The sequence below is a fragment of the Aspergillus puulaauensis genome, chromosome 2 (assembly GCF_016861865.1).
Source record: "Aspergillus puulaauensis MK2 DNA, chromosome 2, nearly complete sequence".
NCBI lineage: Eukaryota > Fungi > Ascomycota > Eurotiomycetes > Eurotiales > Aspergillaceae > Aspergillus > Aspergillus puulaauensis.
Window position 1 is genome coordinate 4,687,917 of NC_054858.1, and position 26,231 is coordinate 4,714,147.

The 26,231-nt window shown below is 52.5% G+C and overlaps 9 protein-coding genes across 9 annotated transcripts; 4 read left to right on the forward strand and 5 right to left on the reverse strand.

The window, feature by feature from the left end:
* Positions 1-199: 199 nt before the first annotated feature.
* On the reverse strand, positions 200-7,954 carry APUU_21882A (type I polyketide synthase; the record flags this gene model as incomplete). The annotated part of the gene is made up of 9 exons (XM_041700683.1): positions 200-1,583; positions 1,634-1,968; positions 2,018-2,092; positions 2,141-5,511; positions 5,562-6,011; positions 6,069-6,498; positions 6,545-6,657; positions 6,712-6,835; positions 6,896-7,954. The coding sequence occupies 9 exons, from the start codon at positions 7,952-7,954 to the stop codon at positions 200-202; spliced, it is 7,341 nt and encodes a 2,446-aa protein (XP_041553644.1).
* Positions 7,955-9,773: 1,819 nt separating this feature from the next.
* APUU_21883A (uncharacterized protein) lies at positions 9,774-10,771 on the reverse strand (the record flags this gene model as incomplete). The annotated part of the gene is made up of 2 exons (XM_041700684.1): positions 9,774-9,992; positions 10,049-10,771. 2 exons carry the CDS (start codon positions 10,769-10,771, stop codon positions 9,774-9,776), a joined length of 942 nt encoding a protein of 313 aa, XP_041553645.1.
* Positions 10,772-11,203: 432 nt separating this feature from the next.
* APUU_21884A (cupin domain-containing protein) lies at positions 11,204-11,875 on the reverse strand (the record flags this gene model as incomplete). Its single annotated transcript, XM_041700686.1, has 1 exon — positions 11,204-11,875. One exon carries the CDS (start codon positions 11,873-11,875, stop codon positions 11,204-11,206), a length of 672 nt encoding a protein of 223 aa, XP_041553646.1.
* An 873-nt stretch (positions 11,876-12,748) lies between these two features.
* APUU_21885S (uncharacterized protein) lies at positions 12,749-14,357 on the forward strand (the record flags this gene model as incomplete). The annotated part of the gene is made up of 5 exons (XM_041700687.1): positions 12,749-12,883; positions 12,931-13,192; positions 13,245-13,436; positions 13,483-13,871; positions 13,941-14,357. The coding sequence occupies 5 exons, from the start codon at positions 12,749-12,751 to the stop codon at positions 14,355-14,357; spliced, it is 1,395 nt and encodes a 464-aa protein (XP_041553647.1).
* A 580-nt stretch (positions 14,358-14,937) lies between these two features.
* On the forward strand, positions 14,938-16,482 carry APUU_21886S (cytochrome P450; the record flags this gene model as incomplete). Its single annotated transcript, XM_041700688.1, has 1 exon — positions 14,938-16,482. The coding sequence occupies one exon, from the start codon at positions 14,938-14,940 to the stop codon at positions 16,480-16,482; it is 1,545 nt and encodes a 514-aa protein (XP_041553648.1).
* A 782-nt stretch (positions 16,483-17,264) lies between these two features.
* ITR2_2 (myo-inositol transporter) lies at positions 17,265-18,897 on the forward strand (the record flags this gene model as incomplete). Its single annotated transcript, XM_041700689.1, has 2 exons — positions 17,265-17,576; positions 17,623-18,897. The coding sequence occupies 2 exons, from the start codon at positions 17,265-17,267 to the stop codon at positions 18,895-18,897; spliced, it is 1,587 nt and encodes a 528-aa protein (XP_041553649.1).
* Positions 18,898-19,112: 215 nt separating this feature from the next.
* Positions 19,113-19,707, reverse strand: APUU_21888A (uncharacterized protein; the record flags this gene model as incomplete). The annotated part of the gene is made up of 2 exons (XM_041700690.1): positions 19,113-19,524; positions 19,577-19,707. 2 exons carry the CDS (start codon positions 19,705-19,707, stop codon positions 19,113-19,115), a joined length of 543 nt encoding a protein of 180 aa, XP_041553650.1.
* A 1,599-nt stretch (positions 19,708-21,306) lies between these two features.
* APUU_21889S (uncharacterized protein) lies at positions 21,307-24,417 on the forward strand (the record flags this gene model as incomplete). Its single annotated transcript, XM_041700691.1, has 1 exon — positions 21,307-24,417. One exon carries the CDS (start codon positions 21,307-21,309, stop codon positions 24,415-24,417), a length of 3,111 nt encoding a protein of 1,036 aa, XP_041553651.1.
* A 196-nt stretch (positions 24,418-24,613) lies between these two features.
* On the reverse strand, positions 24,614-26,181 carry APUU_21890A (uncharacterized protein; the record flags this gene model as incomplete). The annotated part of the gene is made up of 2 exons (XM_041700692.1): positions 24,614-25,971; positions 26,073-26,181. 2 exons carry the CDS (start codon positions 26,179-26,181, stop codon positions 24,614-24,616), a joined length of 1,467 nt encoding a protein of 488 aa, XP_041553652.1.
* Between the last annotated feature and the right edge of the window lie 50 nt (positions 26,182-26,231).

A 26,231-nucleotide genomic window follows, 5' to 3' on the forward strand; every position in this document is an offset into this window, starting at 1 on the left:
AATGATGGGATAGATGTTTGGGCATTTCACTCTGGGCTGTCGGGGGGGCATCAGTCCAGCAGAATAAGGAGGAGCTGTACCATGATCAAGTTCCGTGCTGGGTACAGCTTCTTTTAAAAGTTCAATTGGTATAATTGCAGCGTTGTTTCGATTCTGAGCGTGGCAAGAGCCCTCAATTCAAATATCTACTTGTCACTGTTCAGCCTTTAGCCAAGTTTGCCACCATGCTCTGAGCAGCCGTCCGACCCAACTCTCGTAAACTTCCACTGCTCAGAATCTGTACAACAGTGATATCAACTCCAATCTTTCTCCGGAACCAGTCCCTCAATTTAATGGCCAATAGCGAATCCGCCCCCAGAGATGACAGAGGGATGTCCAGATCCAAATCCGAGTGATCACGCAACATAAGGTTGTATAGGGCCTTTCCAATTTCAGTGCCTAACAGATTGGCTGACTCCTCCTTCACGAGGATTTCGGCATCATGTTGGACTTGTTCGAGGAACTTCTCAAGCACACGATCATTGCTATTGTTAGCTGCGTTTGACGATGTATTCTTGTCTGCTTTGTTGAAATTGTGGTAGAGGGCCATTCGTGGGTCCCGTCTCCATGATATACGGTTGGTTGCTGAATCTAGCGAGCTATTGCTGCGGAGGCCAATACAGATTTGGCTCCGGGAGACGTATGGCTGCCATCCGTTTGTCTGCTTCTGTTCAAGTGAAGAGGGCAGCGAGTTATCAATGGCGAGTTGAACCGTATCGAGAAGGTCCTGCTCATGTAGCGTATGTGCGGAGGTCGCGAGGAAATGGTCGATGATGTGTTGCTGGTTACTGACATATCCCACATCCTCCATGACACCGATGTTGAGTGCGGAGCATGGAAGCCCCATGGAATGCCGATACTGGACAAAGGCATCCAAGAAAGCATTTCCAGCAGCATAGTTAGCATGCCCAGTTTGGCCGATGAGGCCCGCCAAAGAGCTGAAAAGTACAAAGTAGTCGGTGCGGCGGCGGTATTTCAGCAAATTGTTATGTAGATTCCAGGTTCCTTGGACCTTCGGTGCAAACGACGCTTGCCATTGCTCGAAGGACATACTGTCAAGAGAAGTAACTTCGAGCGCCATGGATGCCTGCATAATGCCGGCGATGGGAAGTCCTTCGGGTATATTCTGGATGAGAGCATCGACGTCTTGTTCCTTACTCACATCGCCAGAGACAAGATCAACTCGACAACCCTGAGCACGCAGTTCCAAGACATAATTGTCCTGCTCTTTACTCGCCGCCGACGGTGAGAAGAAAATAAAATGCCGGGCACCATGAAGAGCCATCCATGAACTCACGGAACGTCCTAGTCCACCCAATCCTCCAACGATCAGGTGGATGCCATCGGAGCGGAAAAGGGGCGTTCTGCGGTGCGCGGTGACGGGCAGCGACGACGGCTCTTCTGGCATGACGACGGCCACTTTTCCGATGTGATCGTTTTGCATGTGACTGAAAGCCGATTGAATTTGTTCAGCTGGGAATTCTGATAATGGAAGAGGGCTCAGTTCGCCCAACGCATAGTGGTGCATGCACCTTCGCAGTAATCTATATTTGATTAGCTTGAGTTCGCAGGGTTTAGCAGGCGGAAGACTCACCCCTGTATTATCTCCGGACGCTTCGCGCTGATTTGCCCTAGATCGACCGCTGCAAAAGCGCGGTTTCCCTCAGAGAAATCAATACCCAGCTGGCCCCTGTTGATAGAGTGTTTTCCTAAATCCACCATCATGCCGAATTCCGCCACGCACTGCCATGAGGCGTGCAGCAGGTCTCCGGTTAAGGAATTCAGCACGACATCGACTCCACGGTCTTCAGTGGCGACCAAGAGGCTTTGAGCAAACGTGCTGTCTTGGAGGCTGAAGATGCGCTGTTTTGGAATGCCCAGTTGCACCAAAAAGTCGGCTTCCGTGTCATTCCCGACAGTGCAATAGACCTAGGCTGTTAGTATACATGCATCTCAAGACTCAGATAACGAAACATACTTCGGCTCCAATAATTTGGGATACCTGGATTGCAGCTAGTCCCAACCCACCACAAGCGGAGTGAATGAGGACAGCCTAAAGATGTTAGTTTAGCTGTGTTCGCACTTGGATAACAGAACGTACATCACCAGATTTCAGTCTCGCAACGTCAATTAGCGAGTACATAGCAGTGGCAAAGGCATGCGGAATTGTAGCTGCCTCAGCCCAGCTCAACCCGCGAGCCATCCGCGTACACAGTCTCTCACTAGTGACAAACCGCGTGGCCAGTGCTCCAGACCCAGCTCCCAGCACCATGACGCGATCGCCAACACGCAGGTTCCTAACACCAGGCCCAACACACTGTACAATTCCAGCGCATTCCTCGCCAAAGGATGCATCAAGCGTGCCATCGGCCACCTTGAGATCGTTCGAGTTGACGCCAACGGCATGTGTCTGGACCTCCACCCAATCCTGCACGGATGTAAACCTTTCCACAGGCTTGCGTTCCCAGCGCAGCGTGTCAGTTTTCCCGGGATTGCCAATTTGGAGTACCGCTGCATCTGTCCTTTCGGCTGCAAGCTTTCCAGCGTCTAGTAGCTCTTCACTAACAACCGCGGGGTAGAATTTACCAACCATCAACGTTTCTTGCGCGTAGACGTATTCGAGGACTGGGTCGAATGGGGAGTCAGTGTCAAGGTGAAGGACACGGTCAGCAACAAGAGACGCCGCCTGGAATGCCTTCTCATCCAGGGCATCCAGTTCTAGTGTAGCTATAGTAACCCCAAGCTCCCGGCGCGCAGTCCGCAGGAGGCCGAGTGTTGCCGCGTACCGGGGGTCTGAGCACCCCACCTGAGACGGCCGGGTTACCCACAGCATTGGGGTTTTATCGAGAGATATGATCATATTTCGGAGGCTCAGGTATTTGCTTTCGCTTAGCAAGTGTAGTTGGGGAGACTCCAACTCCAGCAAAGAAATAACCGTCTGATCCGCAGGCAATTCATCTCCAAGATGTCGGAGATCGGTCGTGAACCCACGCGCACGAAGGATGGAAACGAAAAGACTCAAATCATCGGACGTACTTTCATGAAGCACGGTGAGCCGTCTTCCTGCTTCGGTTCGAATCTCTGGCACGGACGAAATGATATGAGCGTTCATATGGCCATCGTGTACCACGGAATCTGTTCCTGAAAAACCAGCAGCGCGAAGCTCTGAGTCCCATCTTTCCGGTGACACATAGGGTTCCCATGGACGATTATCGGTACTGAGCCACCAGCCAGGCAAGGTACCCATAATGTAGTTAATCCATTTGGTAACAGGTGCCAGTTCTTGTAGGAATAGTTTACCATTGGGTCTAAGCAATGATTTCACATTTGCGAGCGTTTGCTGGAGATTCGGAGTTGCATGAAGAACATTCGACGCGATTATAAGATCGTAGGATGCATCGAATCCTTGGGCAGTCAGATCAGCGGTGATATCAAGCGGGCGATAATCGATGCCATCGTAAGCGCCGAAGCGCTCTTGAGCACCATCAAAGAACCCGGGTGAGATGTCTGTGTATACATAACTTTCATAGAGGCGTTCACCGTGTGGTCCATGCATCGCAGGCAGAATGGTGGCCGTCACACCACCAGTCCCTGCTCCGATCTCCAGCACTCGCATGCATGGCCTGTTGTGGGAAAGGACACGGAAGAAATCGCCAAATTCACACAGCTTAAACCCATAGACTGCCGTAAGCAGGTTGTCTTTCATTAGCAGGCTCAAGGAATCTGCATGACCTTTGAACATTGCTCCGGTTTGCTGGTAGATACGCATTATGGCGGTGGCGACGTTTCTGCCGTCAGTTTGAATTGCTCTCTGGTGCAGGTGGAAGATATGACGGGTTCGATCCAGAGATGACATTGATGCAATCTCCTTGCAGGAGGTAACACTTGCGTAGTCACCTTGTTCAGCACGGTGTCGCTGCTGGCTCAGCCATTCAAGGTATTTGACATAATGTGGTGCAGACAAGTCACTGCAGGACTGCTTCTCGCTCTCAATAATGCATGTCAATGCTAATTCTTCGACGAGGGAAAGGCTATCCGACATTCCGGGAGTTGGTCGTATGAGGCCATTGACATCCACCTCGTCAATGTCTGGCTGCCATACTAGTCGGGCACCGGCGTGGGGGTCAGGGCCACGATCATTTCGCTTTTCGGTTTGAGAAAGTCCAACTCTGAGGCAGGCAAAGACCAGCTCACCGTCACAGAACCCCGCGGAATCCCCGAAGAAAGTATGCCCCTTAGTGTCCGTGACGGTGGACTGGGCCGCAATTGGGCCAGACGAAGAGCGCAAATAGAGTTCACCAATATACGTCGGCACAGCCAGACGATCAAAACTCCGACCTTGCGCCTTGGCGACATTGAACAGCTGGAGCACTGAGCTGATGGTACAGGGGTGAATGACGTAGTTGCTATCCATCTTTTCGCGCACATCCATGACCTCGGCGGTCGCTTCTGGCGCCGTGACGCTGGTGGATATTTGGTCCATGACACGGAACCGAGGCCCATGGTTTGCCCCTGTTCTCTTCATTAAACGGTTCATCACCTCTGTTTTCACTTTCCGAGGTCCCGGGGTCAAACGGATGATATCTAGAGGAAAGTGCCGCCCTCCTCTAGCCTGGCCAGTGCATAGCTTTGTCCATGTGCCTTCAAATTGGCTAGTGATGGTGAAATCATACGATTCCGAGGTTGAAGAAGGCCGAAACTGTGTCAATATTTCCACAGGCTGGCTTTCGTGAAGCGTAGGCTCTTCGAGGAACGTTACGTGCCGCAGAGAAAGATCATTATCTCCCGTAAGCTGGCGGATAGCTTCACCGATCATGCATATATATGATGCTCGCGGGAAAACAATCTTGTCATCGATAACATGATCCCGAAGCCAAGGAACGTTCTCAAGGTAAATTAGAGACCGCCAGAGAGGCTCGGTGTCGTTGCCGTCGGGGATTTTGGATCCCAGAATATCGTGATGAGGAAATTGACGGAATCGCGAGTTTCGGGAAACCCTCGATTCGGACCAGAAGCGGCCGTCATATTGCCATTGGTAGGGCGGGAGATCCCCTAAGGTAGTTCCCCTACACAGGGAAGACAGTTCAACCTTTGTGGACTGGAACAGCCGCCCAGCTGTGCGGAGAACAGAGGCGTATGCATTAGTTCCCCGTACCAGTGTCGGAATATACGGGACTGATCCCGTTTCCGACGCAATATCATGGAGTGCTCCGGCGAGTGCAGAGTGCGGTCCAACTTCAAGGAATGTAGGATGGGATAGGCCACCCGCGAGGATGCTGCTAACAGCCGAGTAGAATAGTACTGGGGAGGTAAAGTTACGGCACCAGTAGTCGGGTCCAAACTCGGCAGCGTTCTGAACAGGCTTTCCTGTCACTGAAGACACGAAAATGGCTGATAGTTGATCGTCATTTTCTGGTTTTTTAAGAGACGCAAGGCGATTCAAGTAACCGTCTTCTGCCTCTTTCATGTGCGCTGCGAGATGGGTTAGTATTTTTTTATACAAAGTAAGGGGAGTGATTTACCTGAATGGTAGGCGCGGTTCACTGCCAAACGCTTGATCGAGGCGCCTGGATGACGGTTTTGTATTTCAACAGCAATAGCATCCAATTCCGACGATTCGCCGCTAAGGGTCACGCTTCTGGGGCCGTTTTCGCATGCAACAATGACCCCTTCAGTCAGTAGAGGAGAGACCTGCTCTCGCCCTAAACTAACAGCCATCATGCCCCCACTTTTTGAAACACCACCCGCGGCCTGGCCTCTGTGGTATGAGACAGTGATGGCCTCGGCAGCAGTCAACGCACCGGCGGCATAGGCCGCAGCGATCTCACCGGCTGAGTGGCCCACCACCGCCGAAGGTTTCACCTTCAGGGATTTCAACACGTCGACAAGGGCGATTTGAAGAGCGGTGCAGCATGGTTGGGAATACTCGGCTTGAGAGAGCTTTGACGGGGATTCTGGCTGAATCAGCTCATCTGAAAGAATAGTTAGCCATCGTTATACGGCTCGCAATGTTTAAAAGGAAATCTAACCGTGAATGGACCAGGACCGCCCGGGTTCAATAGTATCCAACACTTCATCCAGGTGCCGGATAGTGTTCCTTGCAATAAGATTGCTGGTAATTAATTCCTGTCCCATCCCGGGATACTGGGATCCTTGTCCAGTGAAAACCCAAATCAGGTCCGGCGCGGGCCCTGTCTTTTGGACCGGGGAAATATCCCACGCGCCAACCGAACCGACAGCAAAAGCGCGATTCGGGAGAACTTGTCGGTGGCATCCGAGGGTATAACTGGCATTAGAAACTTGAGCTGGATTGGTAGCTAGATAATCCAAGCTCTTCGTTATGCTGCGTTTCACGGTCTCGGAGTGGGTTGCCGAGAACACAAGTAGCTGGGGATCCTCAGAATCCGAGGCGTCGGTTTGCGTTGCTCCAACGACGGACCTGGTCGACTCGAGGAGAACCTAGAGCAATGTTAATTTGGATCACCCGTATTTGCGACCAACCTACATGTCCATTTGCTCCCCCAATGCCAAATCCGTTGAGCCCAACTCGCTCTGCCTTACCTTCTGGCCAAGGTTCGCATTCCACAGGGATCCGGAGGCGGGCCGGCCCGAACGGAACTATACCCATGTTAGCTCATGAACATCCTCGGAACAATAAACGTAAAATCTTACTCTTGGGGTTGGGTGTTGTGAAGTTAATATTAGGGGGAATCGTCTGGTGCTCAAGCGCCAGAACCATCTTGATAATGCTGCTCAGGCCTGATGCTCCCTCACTGTGCCCAATGTTGGGTTTCACCTGGGCAGTCAGTCAGCGTCTAATGGGAAAGAAAGTTCCAGTTATTTTCGTTTCGCATACCGATCCGATCAAAACCCCACCAAGCTCCCCAAACACCTTGGCCACTGCGTTGCCTTCCAGTACGTCGCCCACCATCGTCCCCGTTCCATGACATTCAACCATGGCAGTTTGAGAAAGGTCCGTAATACCAGCCAGCTGATGACTTCGGCGAATGAGAAGCTCGTGGCTTTCTGGGCTCGGAATAAACAAAGGAGACCTGGGTCCATCCGAGTTGATGCAGACAGAGCGAATAACAGACCGAATCGGGTCCCCGTCACGCAAAGCATGCGACAGCCGCTTGATATGGATAGCGTTGACGGCCTCGCCTCGCGCATAGCCGTTTGCGTGGGCGTCGAATGACCGGCAAGTCCCGGTTGGTGAGATAACACGGTGTTCAGACATTGTTACTGTCATGCGTGGTGAAAGAATCAAGTTGCAGCCGCCAACGACGGCCGATGAGCACTCCCCAACGTATAGCGCTTGGCAGGCGGAGTGCAGGGCCATTAGGGAAGAGGAGCAAGCTGTTCGAATTGTCATACTTGGGCCGGTAAGGCCGATCTCTTTCGATATGCGGTTGGCAATAGCGAAGTCACCATAACCCCCGACACGATGCATTCCTTGATGGTGTGGATCTCGGGTTTGTATATCCATCCAATCCTCGCCGAGTACACCTACATAGCATCCGATATCTTTGCCTCGGTGAGACGCTGTCCCGCTACTCTCTAGACATTCGTAAACCACTTCCATCATTAGCCGCTGTTGGGGGTCAAGGAGTTCCAGCTCCTTGGGCGGCATAGACCAGAAAGAGCTGTCAGCTGCAGCGAGGTCGACGTCAAGGAAGTAGCCGTATTCTGTGCAAGTATGGCCTGGCTTTCCTTTCGGCCCGAAGAATGCGTCCACGTTGTAACGATCAGCAGGAACGCGGCTACGGCCGCTGCCCTTGCTGGTCAGGAAGTCCCAGTATTGCTGAGGAGTGCGGACGGAGCCCGGCAGACGCAATCCCATGCCAACGATGGCAATGGGGTCGTCCACCCAAGGACTAGTATCATGCTGGCCGTTTGAGGAAGTAGCTTGCGACATTCTTACGTGGAATGGGGTGTTGTAACAGGGCATACAAATTCAAGTCAATGATTGGAAGTAAGACACAATAAGACAGCTTGGATAGACATGCTCATAATGGTGGGAATGTTCGCCCTTAAATAACAGTTCAAACACAACGAAGGTTGTCAGTTCCGCACTCGCATGCTGTAGCTCGGCTATGCTGTACCAACTGCTTCCCATCGCTGCATTCAGCCGCCGTCGCATAAAGTTTGGTCACCCTCCATGAAACTCGAACCCCTCGTGGAGACTTGCATGGAGGGGTGCGTCTACGCAGGGGCCGACATGGCCGGCCAATGAATGAGCTTATCCCAGCACTCCTGGAGCAGAGGTGCGTCACGAGCAAGGCATCTGCATTGTCATCACAGCACTATCGTTCAATAATCCAGGCTATGGGTCATCTTGGGGAGCGGGATGAGGCACCAAGGTTCGGTGCAAGTCTCCAAGAGACAGCAATGAGAACTCTTTCCATTCCCGTTCAGGAAGATAGAGACGGATAAGCTGAGTTGCCACGCCTTCCAACACATGTGATAGCCAACCATTGGTTCTCCGGTTGGAACTAAGAAAAAAACAGGGACCGAGGAGTGAACAACGCAGTGCCTTAGCTGCATGACGCACGGCGCAGTCTGGCCGGGAGTCCCCGTGGGCCCGCGAAACTGGCTCGATCACACCTTGGATCGATCTCCGAACTCTGTACGACAGGGATAGAAAGCATTTTGACGTGAGCTGAACCATGGATTCTCGGGGCAAGCTTCGCGAGCCAAGACTGTCACTATCAGTGCGTCTCACCAGCCGAGCACAGGTGGGCCGAAGTGTGGCGAAGCTGCGAGATTGATCAGCGCGCTTTGACGAGGGCTGTGGCTGAGGAGGAAATGGCGTGAGAGAGCCGCCAAGTTCCCAGCAATGGTGTCGGCGCGTCGGCGATGCTCGGGCCCCACGGTTCGGGCTCATGCAAAAGTCCCATCAAGGCGACATGCACTAGTTCGACAGTAGTCCATCAAACGGGGAACGGGGGGCCATCATTCACCCGATGATGTAATTCGATGGAACCAAAGGGATCCGTATTGTCGATCGGTTGTCAGAATCGCGATGACGGAGGAGGGGGAGGGGAAGAACGGGAAACAACAAGAAGCAACAAAGAAACAACAGCCGCACGTGATTATTTGCGACCACTTTGAGACGTTTTCTCACGTTTTGGTTCCGCTGTCGATTCTGATCCATATTGGACCTGGAGCAGAATCCAAATCTTGATCGCACCTCGCAAACCTCTCTCTGAGATCCCCCCACATGTTCACATCGAATGTGAGCAAGCACTGACCAGACCCACGATTGCGATCGATATATTTCTGCAGCGCCCAATGCGGTGCACTAGTTGCCATAGGCTCTCTCAGTCTCAGCCCTTGTCAGTTCCCGCGTTCTATCTCCCTCTCCTACCCAAAGGAGCAGGAGACAAGTCCTCGCCACATTTAATGGTCGCGTTTTGTCGACCAATGAATACTCGTCTGCCTGCTGACAACGGAGGAACCAATGCGAACTGAAGCCATCTCCCCATGGTTGCGATCCCATTGGATCAGATACAGATTAACTTTGACTACGACCCAGAAAGCATCTCCAGAGTGATGTGTTCAGTTCTGCGGAGTTGGAAGGATTCCACAGATACAGGAAAGCCCACTCCAAGCGGGGTGGTAGATCATGAGGGGTTATGGCCACTATATTTGGAAAAACCAACAGCTTGGGTGCTGATAAGGACCGCGAGTTGCGGCATGAGAACATTATATTTGTCAACACGAGCCCGTTTCCTTCAAACAATTGGTACATGCTGTGAGCTAAGCAGTAGCGCTTCGATATCACGGAAAACAACATCTTTGAAGTACTTTTCCCGTTGGTGATCGGCTTCCTCGCGGGGCACCGCAGTCGCACCCAGAAGTGACCACTCGTCGATAGTTGCCCGATACCACGCGTCAAGGTCATCTTCATTGGAAAGGCGGGCCGATATGGACTCTTTGCTGGCATACTCTCGCTGTTACTGCGTCAGTGGAAGCTGCAGATGGAAGGAGGGCGTGCACCAGAAAATACCTGCAGTTTAATTCCATAAAACTTCTCGACTTTTTGGATTGCCTGATTCCAAGTGCCCAGCTCGCCATAAACCCAAGTATACTCTGGCCAGTCATCATGCGGAATCAACGCAACAACTGCCTTGGCCATATCTCTTGTCGCGGTCCAACCTATAGGCTCGTCACCCGTTCCAATAACACGGACGGTCCGCTTTTCCAAATCAATAGGCCAACCCTGTGGAAATGGGCGGATATATGTCTTCTGTGAGCCTGGTGTTTGAACAAAGTAATCGGCTAACCAACCAAGATTGACGACAGTGAAAGTGACGTCTTTCTGGCTGGTCAAGATTGGGCGGAAAGCGCTGCGGGCGCGAGAGGGCCCGCGTGGAACACCATAGTCTCTAGTGTTTCCGAGAAATTCACTTGGTATGAAACGCTTGCAGGATTTCGAATCCCGACAAGCGGACAGCAATGCTTCATGCAGTGATGTGTATGTCGTGGGATCGTCGGTGGACAGCGCCGATATCAGAGCCCTAGTCTTGGGGAGGGAGTCCAATATTGGGAGTACGGACTCGCGACTGTACTCCTTTACTATTTGGACGTCCACTCCAAGAGCATCGAGAAACGGCCGGTTATTGCGCGAAATGACAGCGACGCGGTATTTACCATCAGCAATGAACTCCTCGATTAGATACCGGGCAATATTGCCGGAACCAGCGATAACCACCGTTTCTGCGGACGACATCTTCAAGGCGTTGACCTGATTATGACGGCACTTTCCTGTGTTCCTCGGAGAATAAGGTCAAAAGTAATGGTATTGAGATCTGTAAAGAAGGTCTAGGTACAGGCAACCTGTATAAATATTTATAACTTTCAAGTAACCAAGGGAGGGGGACGATAATCCGCCACTCTCCGTCGTCTCCAACACCGCCAAGGCTGGACACCTTGGATTGAGCTCGGGCCGGATCGCGGATCGAAATGTACGAGCGATCTGCTGATAAATCAGGATTGACGCCAAGGTCGAAGGGGGGGTGGGATGAAAGCCTGTAAGGTTACACTCACGCCAGTTTCTCAGTAGCTCGCGCGAGCTATGCACGCGAAAAGTGATTCCAAACGACGAGTGTGACTCAGTCAGGCAGGGATTGTTTGCAACAACCCGCCAACCAGCACCAGCGCCTTAGGAGACACCGTTTACTGCTGGATTCCAGTACACGGTGATCCCCCCCTTATCACCAACCACGGGATCCAGCTCTGGAGTAGCAACATTCCATACCTCGTCAAACCTGCCAGCATGCTCGCCTCCCTCCGCCCACGTCCAAGTAAATCCTCTTGGGTACGCGCCCAGCATCGTAAACTCAACCAACGGTAGTTCGCCCACTAATCCTCTCTGGTCATTGGACTCGATATGGTGCGCATCTCCTGTTAGACACTCTGACTCCGGCATTGTCGTGTTCGGATTATAGTTTTTATGCGAGACACCCGCTGGAATGACGAATACGTCCCCTACATTTGCAACCATGTCCAAGCCTGCTTTCTCATTCGCGCCACCGTAGGTATGTTTCTCTGGATCGTCATCTAGGTCCGCGACGCCCCAGCGAATGGCACCGGGGCCTGAAAGCACGACCATTACCTCGTGAGTCTGTCCATGGTAGTGCGATCTCTGGAGGCGGCCATATCTGGTCACCCACTGAGGATCCCAACCATTCTTCTTGAAGGTGTCGTATACAAGAACGGGGTCAATTTTGCCGTCTCGGAAGAAGCAGTTCTTGTACAGCAAAAGGGGCTTTGGTGAGTTGGGGATAAGGTCTGTGGGCTTAATATTGTACGCAATTGGCTCCGGTAGCTCCATTATGCCAAGTGACATACAGGGTGCAAGGAAAAAGATCCACGACAACCTGAATAAGGTTAAGAAGAAGTGCGAAACGTTGGCGAGTCACAGACTGATGCTTTATAGATTGTCAGATATCGGAAACAACTCCGGGGAAATGCGGGGTTAGCGCCTGCTATTCCCTGTCACCGGCGGTGGCTACCGATATCATGTCCTAGTGCGGATTGGCTTCTCCAACTTCCTGGAATCTTGCCTAAAATTCATTCTCGTATTGGTGATGATGATATGCTCGCCGAGAACTGGACTGTTATTCTTGGTCCAGCAAGATACGGGGAAGTATGCATCGCGCTTGGGACCGGTGAACCTTCCGGACTGCTGGGGAAACCAGTAATCCAAATAAGCAAATATTCACACGTTTCTGCGCAAGGGATCTCATTTACCAAGAATAAGGCTCTGAAGAATCTACTTTTCTCGATATAATCCAATCCCTCATGCCTTTTAACGAGGAGTTACCTCAGAGAATCAATCCCGGCTTTCCTCCCCGAGCGAACAACATCTATTTCTAAGACTTGTCACGATTTTCGATTTCGTGATATGCATTGGCAGAGATGCAGAAACTCTGTTTCTCTTTAAACGAAGTACTCCGTACTGAATTCATGCTACCACGTAACTCTCGCATTGAAATCCCGAGATAGAACCCCGGGGTTTGGCCGGACCCGCACCGCAGACTCGAGCCAACCTTTCCCCAAGAGGCAATATACGGGGCATACTTGGCCTCCCACGCCGGTCATCGGGGCTCGAGCTCCCGCAGTGACCATCGCATTTCATTTTTCAGTCCGTTATCGCCCAGCCAGTGCATTCACCAGAGTTCATGGTTTCTGCAATAACGACGGAATGGCAGGTGAACCCGATCCCGAGAATATAATCACCCCGGCCCAATCGCACGTCGGTAAAGGGCTCGACAAGAAGACGATCCAGGACGATGCCGTTTTCGGAGAGATCCAAGAAGGCGGCGTCAACTATCGCGACGTGAGTCACGAAAGACTTCGTTTGAATGCCACTCTAACCTTTCTCAGGTCGGGTGGAAGGGGACTACGGCCCTGATGTTGAAGACTCAGATGGGACTGGGCGTGCTATCCATTCCCCAGGTCTTCGATACTCTGGGTATAATACCGGGGATTATCATCGTGCTCGCGGTATCCTTCATGACGGGGTGGTCGAACTGGATGGTTGGAGTCTTTAAACTCCGCCATCCGGAAGTATACGGCATTGATGATGTTGGAAGGATGCTATTTGGCCGTGTTGGCTTCGAGCTGCTGGGTGCTGCGTATAGTCTGTGTAAGAATTCCTCCCTCCAGTATTGCCTAGGCCTTCTTTTAACATCCTGAAGTCTGGATCTTTGTGTCCGGTTCGGCAATGTTAAGCATCTCGATTGCTCTCAACGCACTATCCTCCCACGCAATTTGTACTGCGATTTACGTGGTTATTGCTGCCATCATTGGGTTCGTCCTTTCAAGCATCCAAACCCTCGCTCGCATGAGCTGGCTTGCTTGGGTGGGTACAATATGCATAATCCTTTCAGGTAGGTCATCAGTGCTGGTGGTTCTTCTATTCTAACAGCTCATCAGTGTCCATTGTCACCATTGCCGTTGGAGTCCAAGGTCATCCTCCCGCAATAGATGGTATTATCCCTGAGCCCGACTACAAATTGTTCGGCAGCCCGACTTTTACCGATGCCATGAGTGCTATCTCAACTGTGTGTTTGAGCTATGCTGGGACTCCCGCTTTCTTTAACATTGTCGCGGAAATGAAAGACCAACGGCTCTATAATCGGTCGCTGGCTGTGAGTCAGAGCATTATTACAATTGTCTATATTGTCTGCGGAACAGTTGTATATCTTTACTGTGGATCACACGTTGCATCCCCAGCGCTTGGTTCAGCAGGGGTACTCATCAAGAAAATATGTTATGGCATTGCTTTACCAGGCCTGATTGTTTCAGAAGTAGTGTTACTTCATGTAAGTCCTTTTACTGCTTCCGGCTTTTAGAACTCTGTCATTACCCATCCACTACTAACAACCCCATAGTTACCCGCAAAACATATTCTGGTCCGCATTCTTCGCGGCTCCAAACATCTAACAACCCACACCACAATCCACTGGGTAACATGGCTAGGCTCCACATTCACCGTCTCACTAATAGCCTACATAATCGCCAGCGGGATTCCCGTTTTCAGCGGCCTTGTCTCCCTAGTCGGTGCCCTTTTCGCAACCTCGCTCATCTTCCAGCCCATGGGTTGTATGTGGCTGTACGATAACTGGGGCACTGGCCCGGATGGGAAATCAGTCTGGTGGTTGGTCAAGGCGGCCTGGAGCTGTTTTATCATTGCGGTTGGGTGTTTCCTCACTGTTGGTGGGACATACGGCTCTATTGTTAGCATTAGGAGTTCTTATGATGAGAGTGGCGGGTCGGCGGCATGGTCCTGTGCTAATAATGATCTATGATGAGGTTTATGTTTTGATATAGTTGAGTCTGCAAGCATTTGGCATTATGCTAGGAGTATACTTACAAATCAATAGCTCAGCCCCTGCGACTGACCATGCAGCCAGATGTGATTCTAGTCTACAAATTTGAATCACTTTCGCGCCGACCAATTCCATCCATACAAAATAAGCATCAACCGTCACCTATTTCAGGGGACATAAGAAACTATGGTCACCTCCATCATAGCAGATACAGTATGCAATATCCCATTCATCGACTAGATCCCTGTGCTCCCGGCCCTTCCCAGCAGGGGAATTTTCGGCGCGACCTGCCCACTTGGTCATCTCCAACTGAGAAATTGCCTATCTTGACCATAGCTCAAACGGGCAATTCTGCTGCAGGATTTCAGGCAATACGATTCTGTGGAAGCCCCTGTTTCTCGCACTATTTCGGGTCTCCGTAAATGACTGGCTGTATATGGCAGGTGGCACTCCTGCACGCTCATAGTATACGACAAGACAAATCCTAGTATCCTCTCCACAATCTAAATCTCATAACTCTACCGACCCAGTCCCTATGTCGTTTGCCAAGCAATACAAGATGTACGCCCTTATATTGTTCCTGTCACTCGCCGTCTTCCTCCTGAAACCCCTGGTTACCTACCTACTCAACCCTAAAGGCTTCAACAAATACCCGCCCTATAACCCCCTCTGCGCCGTTACAAACCTCGCCTGGTGCTTCGAAACCTGGCGCGGCGGCATCCGCTCCGCAAAACTGTCGCAAATGCATAAAGCACATCCAGTCATTCGGATCGGCCCCAACTCTCTCTCCTACGGACACCCAGATGCATACGCCGATATCTACGGGCATGGAACGAAGTGCGTGAAAGATGCATTCTACCAGACGAAGACGACGCATTTTAACCTGGGCAACATAATTGATAAGGCCGAGCATACGCGGAAGAGGAAGACGCTAGCTTCGGCGTTTTCAGCGAGGAAAGTACTGGGGTGGGAGGGCAAGGTTGCGAATGCTGTGAGGGACTTTGTTGAAGCTTGTGATCGGTATTGCACGGAGCCATTCCAGGGAAATCGTATACCGAAGCCGGAAGACTTGAAATTCGAATTCCGGGCTTGGTCGAACTTCTTCACGATTGATGCCATTGGAGACATTGCGCTTTCGGAGAGGTTGGGGCTTCTCGCTGCAGGAAATGATGATGTTGCTGCTGAGACGGTTGATGGGAGGGTGTATACAACGAACTATCGAGACTGCTTGCATGCGAGTAAGATAGCACATACCAGGATTGCGTTCGCGGACAAATGGTATCATTTTAACAGCCGATACTTGACTCGACTGATACCTTCTTATCGAACGCTCTGGAAACTGACAGACGGTTGGGATGACATTGTTCACCACCACGCGAGCAAGCGATTGAAGCGATATATCGCAGGCGAGAAGCTGGACGACATATTCCAATACCTACTATACGGTAAAAACGGGCAGTTTTTGAATCTCGAGTGGGGGGAGATTGCGGCTGAGACCGCAGTGATACTCGATGCTGGGTCAGCCACGACGGCAATTGCGTTGAATAATGTGATATACTGGCTCCTTCGGAACCCGAGCTGTCTTGCGCGTCTCCGAGAAGAAGTCGATGATGCGCTCGAGGCAGCGGATGTAGTCGCCCCATACGAAAAGGTCAAGAACCTCCCATACCTCCGAGCCTGTCTTGACGAAAGCCTCCGCATAACACCGCCATTCAGCTATAACCTACCCCGCCGCACTCCCTCAGACGGAGCATATATCCTTGGCGAGTTCGTCCCTGGAGACACTACTGTATCAATGTCCTCATACGTCGCACACCGAGACGAGGAAGCATTCCCGGAAGCTGAAAAGTACATTCCTGAGAGGTGGCTCGGTGAGAAACGCAAGGATATCCAGTCCAGTTTCGTCCCATTTAGTGCTGGCTCAAGAGGTTGCATTGGTCGAAATATTAGCTATTTGGAGCAGACTGTCTTGGTGGCGAGCCTTGTGTATCGGTATGAATTTACCCTGCCGGGGCCGGATTGGGAGCAGGATCGAGTTGAGGTGACGAATTTATTGCCAGGACCATTGCCACTGAAGGTTTGGAGAAGGGAGCAATCTGTGTAGCTTGTCTAAATGTTTACTCCATGGTAATTGCTAATAGATGCGCAATTTTGGAAAGACTTATTGCTCCTAGGATGAGCGCAACTTCTCAGTGATACCTCCGGGGAAAAGGGAAAACGTACCTGCAGTTTGTGTATGTAATTATCGCTGGTGCAGGGCTGGACATGCTATCCACACCGTTGTCCATTGATCTGTGTCAACCACGTGTTTGGTTCTCGGAGAGAAATGCCTTAGTAGTGAATCTGATGGATGGAGTGGAGCCCAGAGAAGGCGCCCCTTCCAAATCGGGAATGGAGAGCAACCAGCCCCATTGCAACAGATGTGCTTGACGCACGTCTTATTCCGGCCAAACATTGAGTACAGAGGTGGTTCTAAACAGCCAAGTCGGATTTGATCTCCCGTAAGTTCCATCCAAGTACTAGCAAAGGCGGCCTTTGACTTTGTCCCGGCACGGAAATGGCAGGCCGCGCCAACTCTGGGCCGGGGCAAACTTCCCTCTTCGAGATCGAAACACGGAGAATGCGACTGGATCTAGGCCCGCCACGCGATTTCCCCGCACTACCCCAGACAAAGCCATTAGAGTTGCCGATCCGGGGTTGACTGGTGGACGGACAGAATCGCCCCTTTCTGTGTAACCCTTTCTCACTGGCTGGTGGCGCTGCAGAGTGCGCCTTCACATATAAAGCCCCATCTCCCCACGACCATTGCTCCTTCAATGAGATTCAACATAGCGACCCAGTTTTATCTTTGATTTGGTTTACACCCGCATTTGGCCCAATTCTACCATGGCTGCCCTTCAAGACGACGACGAGAAGACTGGCCCCGTCCATGTCGAATATGACAGCCATGACACCCCAGCGGACAACAGCATCGAAGACATCTCGACCAGCTGGTTTGTCTGGCTTGTGTCATTTACGGCGTCCATTGCTGGTGGCCTGTTCGGCTACGACACCGGCATCATCTCTGCTGTCCTGGTCTACCTAGGAACCGATCTCGATGGCCAGCCAGTGTCGGAGAATGAGAAACAACTGATTACCAGTCTCTGCTCTGGTGGCTCTTTTGTCGGCGCGATTATTGCTGGACTTACTGCTGACAAGGTACTTCATTGATACCGGCTGCCTGGCCCATGCTGAATGAGAATAGTTTGGAAGAAAGCCTGCTATCTATGTTGGCTGCGTGCTCTTCACCGTCGGCGCGGTCCTCCAAGGCGCAGCATACACCATCGCGCAGATGTCGGTTGGTCGTCTGATCGTTGGCTTCGGCGTTGGATCTGCCTCGATGGTTGTCCCTATGTATATCGCCGAGATCGCACCTACAAAGGTCAGAGGGCGTCTGATCGGCCTGAATAACATGTCAATCACCGGCGGACAGGTCATATCCTACGGTATCGGCGCGGCCTTTGCACACGTTCCACACGGGTGGAGGTATATGGTCGGTCTGGGAGGCGTTCCCTCAATCATCCTCGCATGCCTGCTCCCCTTCTGTCCCGAATCCCCCCGTCAGCTCGTCTACCACGACAAGCACGAAGAAGCAGAAGCCGTAATCCGAAAGATCTACAAAGGCGCGACGGACGCGCAAATCCAATCCAAAGTGCGCCTCATCATTGCCGCCTGCGACGAGTCCAAGGAACTCAACAAGGACGCAACCCGCTGGTCCAAGATCAAGCTCCTCCATACCAACCCAGCCTACTTCCGCGCCCTCGTATGCGGCTGCACATTTGCAGTCATCGCGCAGATGTCCGGCTTCAACACCCTCATGTACTACTCCGCAACGCTCTTCGACCTCGTGGGCTTCTCCGACCCCGTCGCCGTCGGCCTGGTCGTCGCAGGCACAAACTTCGTCATGACCTGGGTCAACATGATGACCGTCGACCCCGTCGGCCGTAGACGCATTGTCCTCCTAACATCTTGGGGCATGTCAGCTGGGCTCATCGCCGTCGCCGTCGCATTCCTCTTCATCCCCGTCGACACAAACACGCTCGCTCTGGAAACAGATACCGTCAGCCCCGCCGCCATCGTCGTCCTCGTCTTCATTATCTGGTTCGTCTTCTTCTATGGTGTTTCAATGGGCAACACTGCCTGGATGAATACGGATTTCTTCCCCATGGAAGTTCGCGCGATGGGTACAATGTGGCTTACCTGCTGCTGCTGGGGCGCCAATATCATTGTCTCGAGCACGTTCTTGAGTATGATGAAGGGGATTACCCCCAGCGGGGCGTTTGGGTTCTATGCGGCTGTTTGTGGGATTGGGTATATTTTGATTTACTTCTTCTATCCCGAGGTTTCTGGGTTGACGCTTGAGGAGATCAAGGAGGTGTTTCAGCACGGGTTTGGCGTTGCTTATGCGAGGAAGTTGAGGAAGGATAGGAAGGCAGGTATTGTTAGGGATATTGGCAAGGAGAAGGATGTTGAGGCGTAGATGTCTTCATTATATTATGGATCCTGAGATCGCCTCCGACATGTTAGAACAGTTTGCCCTAGATAGGATAAACACCATTCTAGAATCGGTGAAAGCAAGAGCAGTTTTATTAACCAAAGGCACCAATTCCATCCCTATGTCATAAATACATATGCATATCGATATCTACATTCAAAGAAAACCATTTTATAAGACAGAGCAAGGCGCAGAATGACCTAGAGCAAGACAGCAGCCGCACCAACAGCCATCACCACAACCGCGGAGAGCTGCACGGAGACAATGCCAGCCGCATCCTCAGGCTCGTCCCCGGTGGCTTCAGCACCAGCCTCCTCAGTCGACGAAGCATCGTCAGTCTCACGGGGAGCATCGCAGTGCCAGTGGTCGCCGTGGGGTTCGCAGCCGACAGACTCGGTAGGGCTGGGTGCGATGGACCCGGAGCCTTCGGAATCAGCGCTGGATGTAGCAGACGAAGAGTCGGAGTCAGAGTCCGAAGTGGTTGTGGCGGGGGCGTCGCAGTGCCAGTGGTCACCGTGGGGTTCGCAGCCGATGGACTCGGTTGGGCTGGGAGCGAGGCTTTCGGAGGTGGAATCGCTGTCGGCTGTGGAGGTTGCGGGTGCGTCGCAGTGCCTGAGACTGTTAGTTAGGGTTGCGTACTGAAGAAATGGAGTATAGGCTGTACCAGTGGTCGCCGTGAGGTTCACAGCCAACGGACTCCGTGGGGCTAGGCGCGAGAGACTCAGAGGTGGACTCGGTCTCTTGGGCAACGGCACAGGCTGACAGAGCCAGAAGGGCGAGGATGGAGAACTTCATGGTGTGTAGCCTTTAATTGATCTGAAATAAGGTGCAGGTACGAAGGTGGAGGTGTTGCGGAGGGAAAAGCACCGGCATGGCAGAGGTGGCAGGACCAGCAATTTATAGCATCAACCCGGCCAGCAGAGACTTCGCTTCCTCTCTGCCACTCCCACTGCACCCCACGCTATCTCAGCCCATTCTCGTTCATTTCTGGGCGGAGTCCTTGGCAACCCCCAGGGTCCCCAGGGTGCAAGACAAGAGAAGGGCAGTCCACGAGATGTCAACCCCCAATGGGGCTATTGTCCGAGCCTAGATCATCGATAACCACTGCAATCTCGCGTCAGGATGCATCCATAGCTATCTCCACTCCAGGAACAGGGTCTATCGCGCGATATCACAGGGCGAGGAGATCCGCATCACCAACCGCCAAGACCAGTCCCTGGAGGTGCCAAGGATGCTTGAGAACCTTGGGGATTGCCCAGCCATCTCCGGCCCACTTCGTCCTGAGGGGTTTGTGCCTGTAAGATCTCGGAGAGTTGTCTTGCGACGAATCAGCTATTTGCGGTTGCGCTGCATGCGCAGGGAGCTGCTCGCCATGTGGTGCTGCTGCCCCATAACAGTACTTTGATGAAGGTGAGACAAACGGACTGAAATTCTTTGGCCTATTAAACGACTGTGCTCCGGGTGGAAGGCGGCCTGTGCCGAATGGACTGGCTAGGTTAGTTGATATCTTTGAAGCGGCGTTGGGAGATTGTGGAGTGAGAGAGCCTGCAAGGTATCATTGCATCACCCAATGTTTTGGGGCTTAATATCCCGCATATATCGATCTCTAGTCCCCCGATGTGAATGAAGCAGGCTCAACCTTGCCAATATGGCCTCACTCAGCGTGGTCAAAATCAACACAAGAGAAACAGAGCTACGGCAGTTGATATTGTATCAAGTCGATACTTGAAAAAAGACTGTGATGGCGCCTCTAGACCAACAACTTGCATCCAGTCTGCCCCTACATGAGTCCGCCTCCATGTCGCACTGAATGTTTTACCATCGCCATACTAAAGGGACCCCGTACAAATATGCTTCACTCACAAGCAATTCGCGTTAGATGACGTCTACGCTCCTTGGGCTGGAATCGTCCAAGCCCGGCTTTAGCATCGAGGATAAAATCGCAGCAGAGCATGAACAGTTGTTCAGTACTCCTGTTATCGCATCAGACCGGAAACAAGACCAGCGTGTTTTAGGATGGCCAGACGTATCATCCAGAACCATTCTTGCTCCCTGTCCAAGCACACAGCAGACATTCAGCCGCTTCCTCTGCTCTAAGTTGGCCACCAGATTGGGATGAAATGAAACACTCAGATACGGAAGCACGATAGGAAAGCCCATCTGGATGAAGAATGAGTGAAGGCTGTGCCAAAAGTCCACCGCTAGCACTACGGATTCTCAGGGCCAAGGCAAGGCTGAATGGGGGCAGACTGCGCAAGAGCTGCATATCATATAAACCATCATTGGTCCACGTGTTGCGGTACGCGCCCAACAATGGACGAATATGGATCTGACCGTATTTAACACTAACTGGTGCCCCTTCATGTCAGAAGGCTGTGTTCAAGTGCGAACGAAATGACATCAATACAGCGAGTCGCGGCCAGTGCAGTCCAACTCAACCCCGAAGCCAACTTCTCTCTTTTCCACGCCAACTTCGATTTCTCCTTGTTCAAATGTGAAGCCCCTGCCGAGCTTTTGCCCCTTGGGGAGTCTCTCTCCAGGCAACGGCGAGAGTTGGCAGAGGAGGGCTCTTTCCATATCCTCGCCCGGCGACTCGGCATCCTATTTGAAAAGGTTCTCCCTGAGGTTCCCTCCCTGCTGAAGGCTTACGGTTCCCGTGCCAGTGAGATTGCATCTGAGTTGGATAGAGCCGGGGCACCCTCGAAGAGCATCGCGGATGGGATTTTCGGTCCCCATTTGGGTCTTGATACCACAACCATCTGGGCTGGTGCTACTAGCGGCAGCTGTGCACTGCTGATGCATCTTCTTGCCTGTATGTTAGCTCGAATATGGTCCCCTCAGGAAGCAACCGCAATCTGGGCTGAGCTTGTCGATGAGCGGCGCCAGGAAATCAAGAATCAGGCAATGGAGAGTGACAAAGCGAGTAATTTCTTCGCTCAGCAAGCAGCGCTCTACGAGACCGATTGGTCTAATCTGCAGGCCTGGGACGCCAGCGCCCGTGCATGGCTCCAGGTCGCAGATAATAGCTCGGTCAAGCAGCAGCAGAAGCGCGTCGAGCTGATTGCCAATAACCTATCGGTGGCAATCCAGACTCAAGTGACCCCGGATGGCATGACAATCTCAGCACCTGGTAGAAAGATGGTATATGGAAGTGTACTTCACAACTTCCGTGCTGCACTATTCGCACTGGACAACTTGGTCTCGGGGCAGCCACAGCGCATACTGGACGGGGGGGTCCTTCTCGGTCTTACATCCTGGCATCTGTATCCGGACCTGGTGATTCTTGGACCCAAAACAAAGGACGTCTTTCAAAAGGATCTTCTCATCGCCCCTTGTGGAGTTGCAACCCTCTCCATTGCTTACGACGAGGATCCGAATGGCAACCAGGACGGCGTCTACTGGTCGTTGCCTCTATCCAGCCTTCGCTACTATGGTACAGTCCAACGCAAGCGTTCCTCCTTGCGGGACTCCAAGAAATTGTCATTTCCCGAGTTCCAGGCGTTGATATTGGGTGCCTCGCTGGACAGCTTGGATGGCCTTTCTGCGGCTGCCGATATTCTGAAGTGTATCTGGGAGTTCAGTTTCAGCGTGTACCAGGACATATTGCAGAAGATGCAGAGGGCCCCAGCTCGCCTTGACTGGACAGTTAAATCTCAAATCACAAATATGGATACCGGTAAGCCCATGTGGGAAATGCCAAAGGAGGAAATACGCGACCTTGGAACTGTGATGGACCATCTCCATCTGCTGTCTCCGTTGATGGGAGGCATTGAGCTTTATTTGTCCAGAGCTGAAGAAGAACGGGCAAAAGCACTCCAGCTTATTCGATACGGTGCAAATTCTGCTGCCTCTTGGATAGGGAATAAGAGGCATAGCTCCGATCCTCCGTTCTTCGGTGTTGCGGATTTGGCATTTATCCTGGGAGCAATCCAGACACCGGGGGACCGAGTCCAGGTTCTCCAGAGGATCTGGCAATTGCATGGATCCCCGTCAGAAGGGTGTATTATTCGCTTCCGCAGAGAAGACAGCACATGGGGCTATACATGGCTATCGTCGACAAAGAGTGCTACCAGCGGAAAGAGAAGCAGGAGAGAATATGAATCGGGGGTGTGCGAAACTGACAGCGTTAGAATCCCCGATGATGAGGACTGGGCGTTTGTGTCCTCCAAGTTGGATGGCCCCCAGTTTGGTTCTGTTTCGGGAGATTACTATTCTTGTGATTTGCCAGAGTCAATAAACGGCGAATTACATGGGTATCGTTTCGGTAACTTCATACGAGACGAGCCCATGGAGGCTACACCAATAGTATGGGACCTGGTGCTGGGGAACCACGGCCTGGCTGGTGTATACACAAGGCATGATAGGCCACCAATAGCTCGTGAATCTATACCACGGTCGACCGTCCCCCTTCCGGTCCTCCGGGAGCTGGTTAACCATGGATGCTTGGACTTGGTTACTGTGATGGAAGGCATAAAAGGCTTTCTCGCAACTCATCGTCCGGATCATCACTTCTCTCTCCTAGCCCTGGGTCGGGTCATCGAGCACTACAAGCGCGAGCTACCACATATTACAGTGCCGATGAGCGTTATCAAGCAGTCACCATGGACCTGGAGCTGGGCAAAGCTAGTGGTGACGGAACTAAAGAGTCAGCGGCGTACAGCTGCCTCTCTCACGCGCGATGGAATCATCACAGACAAGATATATCCCAGCCCGCTGACGCGTCAGCAAGCGTTTGCGTTGATCCTCCAGTTTGAATCCGGCACGCTATCAGCCGAAGTGAACGAGATGGATAAAGTGATGGCAATCTCGAGTGGAAATTCTCTATTTATTGCTCAGCGAGTCCTGAGTGATCCCATCCCGCCAGACAACATGGCGTCTTGCGCTGTGGCACACGCTCTCGGAAACGTAGGAAAACCAGGTATTGCTCTGCTTTTTGCGCCGGAGCAGCCGCTTGTCAGGGAGCATGATGTCGAGAGGTGGCAGATTGTGAATCACAACCTCTTCGATGGCAGCCAGGCCGGAGGTGTGTTCGATGGGTCCTCTTTACACATGTCCTTTACAGGGTGGGAGGGGCCGTTGAGGGTTCGTGGCCCTTCCGCATTCAGAGGTATGGAGGCGTATAACCTGGAAACGAGGATCTCCATGTATGACCGGGCGGAGTGGGTTGCTGATCTTAATATTCTCGAGTCGTTGACGTCTTCCCCCAACCTCAAAGTCTGCGGAGTGTATGGTAGACAGTGTGACCATGATCCATCTATTGCAGCGAGTGGCGCTGAGCTCGTCTCCATCGACTGCTGGGAGGAGCTCCTGAGCACAGCAGACAGGCCGATGGTGCTGCGGTCTGGATCGTCGTGGATGGTGCGGTTGACGGGGGTCAGTATTGCCTATTCCAGGGGGTTCAAGTGCTTTCTCCTCCCTGCACATAAAGAGTTCTGCTGGACATGCGTCGTCGAAGAAGCTGATACGGGGCAAAGAGAGGATCAGAAGCTGTTATTCGTATATTAACAAGGGATCTAGGCTCTAAGCCAGTTTATAAATGATACGTATATAAGTAAAAGTATAAATATATATATATATATATATGTATATGTGTGTAAAAAAAAGTATATCACGCTTCACGCCACCAACCAACCGTCGCATAGAACGCAGAACAAATCCATCATAAAAAATCCCAACGGCAAAAGAAAGAGCTTGCCAAAGATTACTCCTCCCACAAACCACCCCCCTCCCCATCAAGCAGCAGCTTCCACTTCTTCCAAAACCACGGCGACACCTCCCAGCTCCTCAAATCCCATGGCTGCCCACTCCCATCCCCAGGCTTACAAACCAACCCCCCATCAATAATATCCATCTTCAAATCCGCCATATCCACCAGATGTGGGAGCGTCGCGCTCAGGATGATCGCGCGGGAGCGCAGATCCGCCATGGGGATGAGGTCGAAGATCGGGTGGTGCTGGATAAGAATCTGGGGCAGGGTAGGGCGCAAATGCGTTGGGATGAACGGGTTCGCTGCGATAGCGTGGGCCAGCAGCGATTTGGGGTCTGTAGCTGGTGACTGCACTTCCTGGTACCAGGGGGACCCCAGGGAGGTGCAGTTCAGGCCGAAGAACTGCTCCACGCTCATGCCCAGGCATTCGGCGTTGTACATTGTGCCGGTTAAAAAAAAAGTGCGCAGGGTGTTGAGTTTGTTGATGTAGGGGTCTGCTAGGTGATTCGTATCTGGGTCTGTATGGGAGGTCCGATTGGGATTGGAATTGGAATTGCGATTCGGACTGCGGCGGGAGTCCGGCGGTTTGTTTAGGTTGGGGGGGTCGTTTTTTGATTGATTTGATTGCGGTCGAGGTTGGGATTGTGGTGGCGGCGGTGGTGCTGGGCAGTCAGGGTCTGGTTCTGCTTCGGCGTCGAGGTCAGGGTCGATTACGAGCTCGGGAGACGATGAAGCCCGCGGTGAGGGCGCGGTTTGAGACGGGAGAGGTGTTGCCGGGGCTGGTGGTGGATGTGAGAGTGGGATGGGCGAGGTAGGGTAGCTGTTAGGGTTGTGCTCTGGGGTTCCCTGAAAGGAGAGCAGGAGGTCCTGGTCAATCGGGCCAAGGAGCTCGTCGAGGCTGGATACATGGGAATCGAGATCTGAACCGGGCGTCGGGAAGAACGCATCTAGATCGTGGAAGACGTCCTGGGCATCGAGACCCGGCTGCATGGATCCGGGATACGGCTGCGTGTGCCGATGCGGCTCATCGAGGCTCATCGAGGTTGAACCGTCCGGGGTAGTGACAGCAATCGAGTGTGGATGAACGGGCAGTGGGTCGGGCCCTGCTGCAGCAACGGACACATGGTGAGGAGGGGCATTGGTCGAGGGGGTCAGGATCTCGCCATCAAGTCCCTGAATAGGAAATCTCAACGACGGCGGCGGATACGCAGCAGCAGCAGCAGGCAGGCCTGGGGTCGAGTCTGGAGAATGCTCCACAGGCGGCGGGTGAGGCCGCAAGTGATGGTAAGCGCTAGGGTTGCGGTGCTCGAGCAACTCTCGCTGAGCCCTCTGGCGCTCCTTCTGGCGCTGACCTGTTGTTGGCTGCAGTCAGCGGTGCTGCTCGGGCGTTGACCGAGCCTAAAGCAGGATCCGGTAACATCAACGACGGCTGGGGACATCTTTAAGCACTTACGGTACGCGCGCTGGGCCTCCCTGTTCTGAATCTTGCGGGCCTCGGTGATCACCCGCTTGGGCTTCGGCGGCCCTGCTGAAGAGCGCGACGTGTTCGAGGACGGATGCATGGCGAGCTGGCTTACGGACGACAGTGCTGGACTCTGCAGAACTGAGGTTC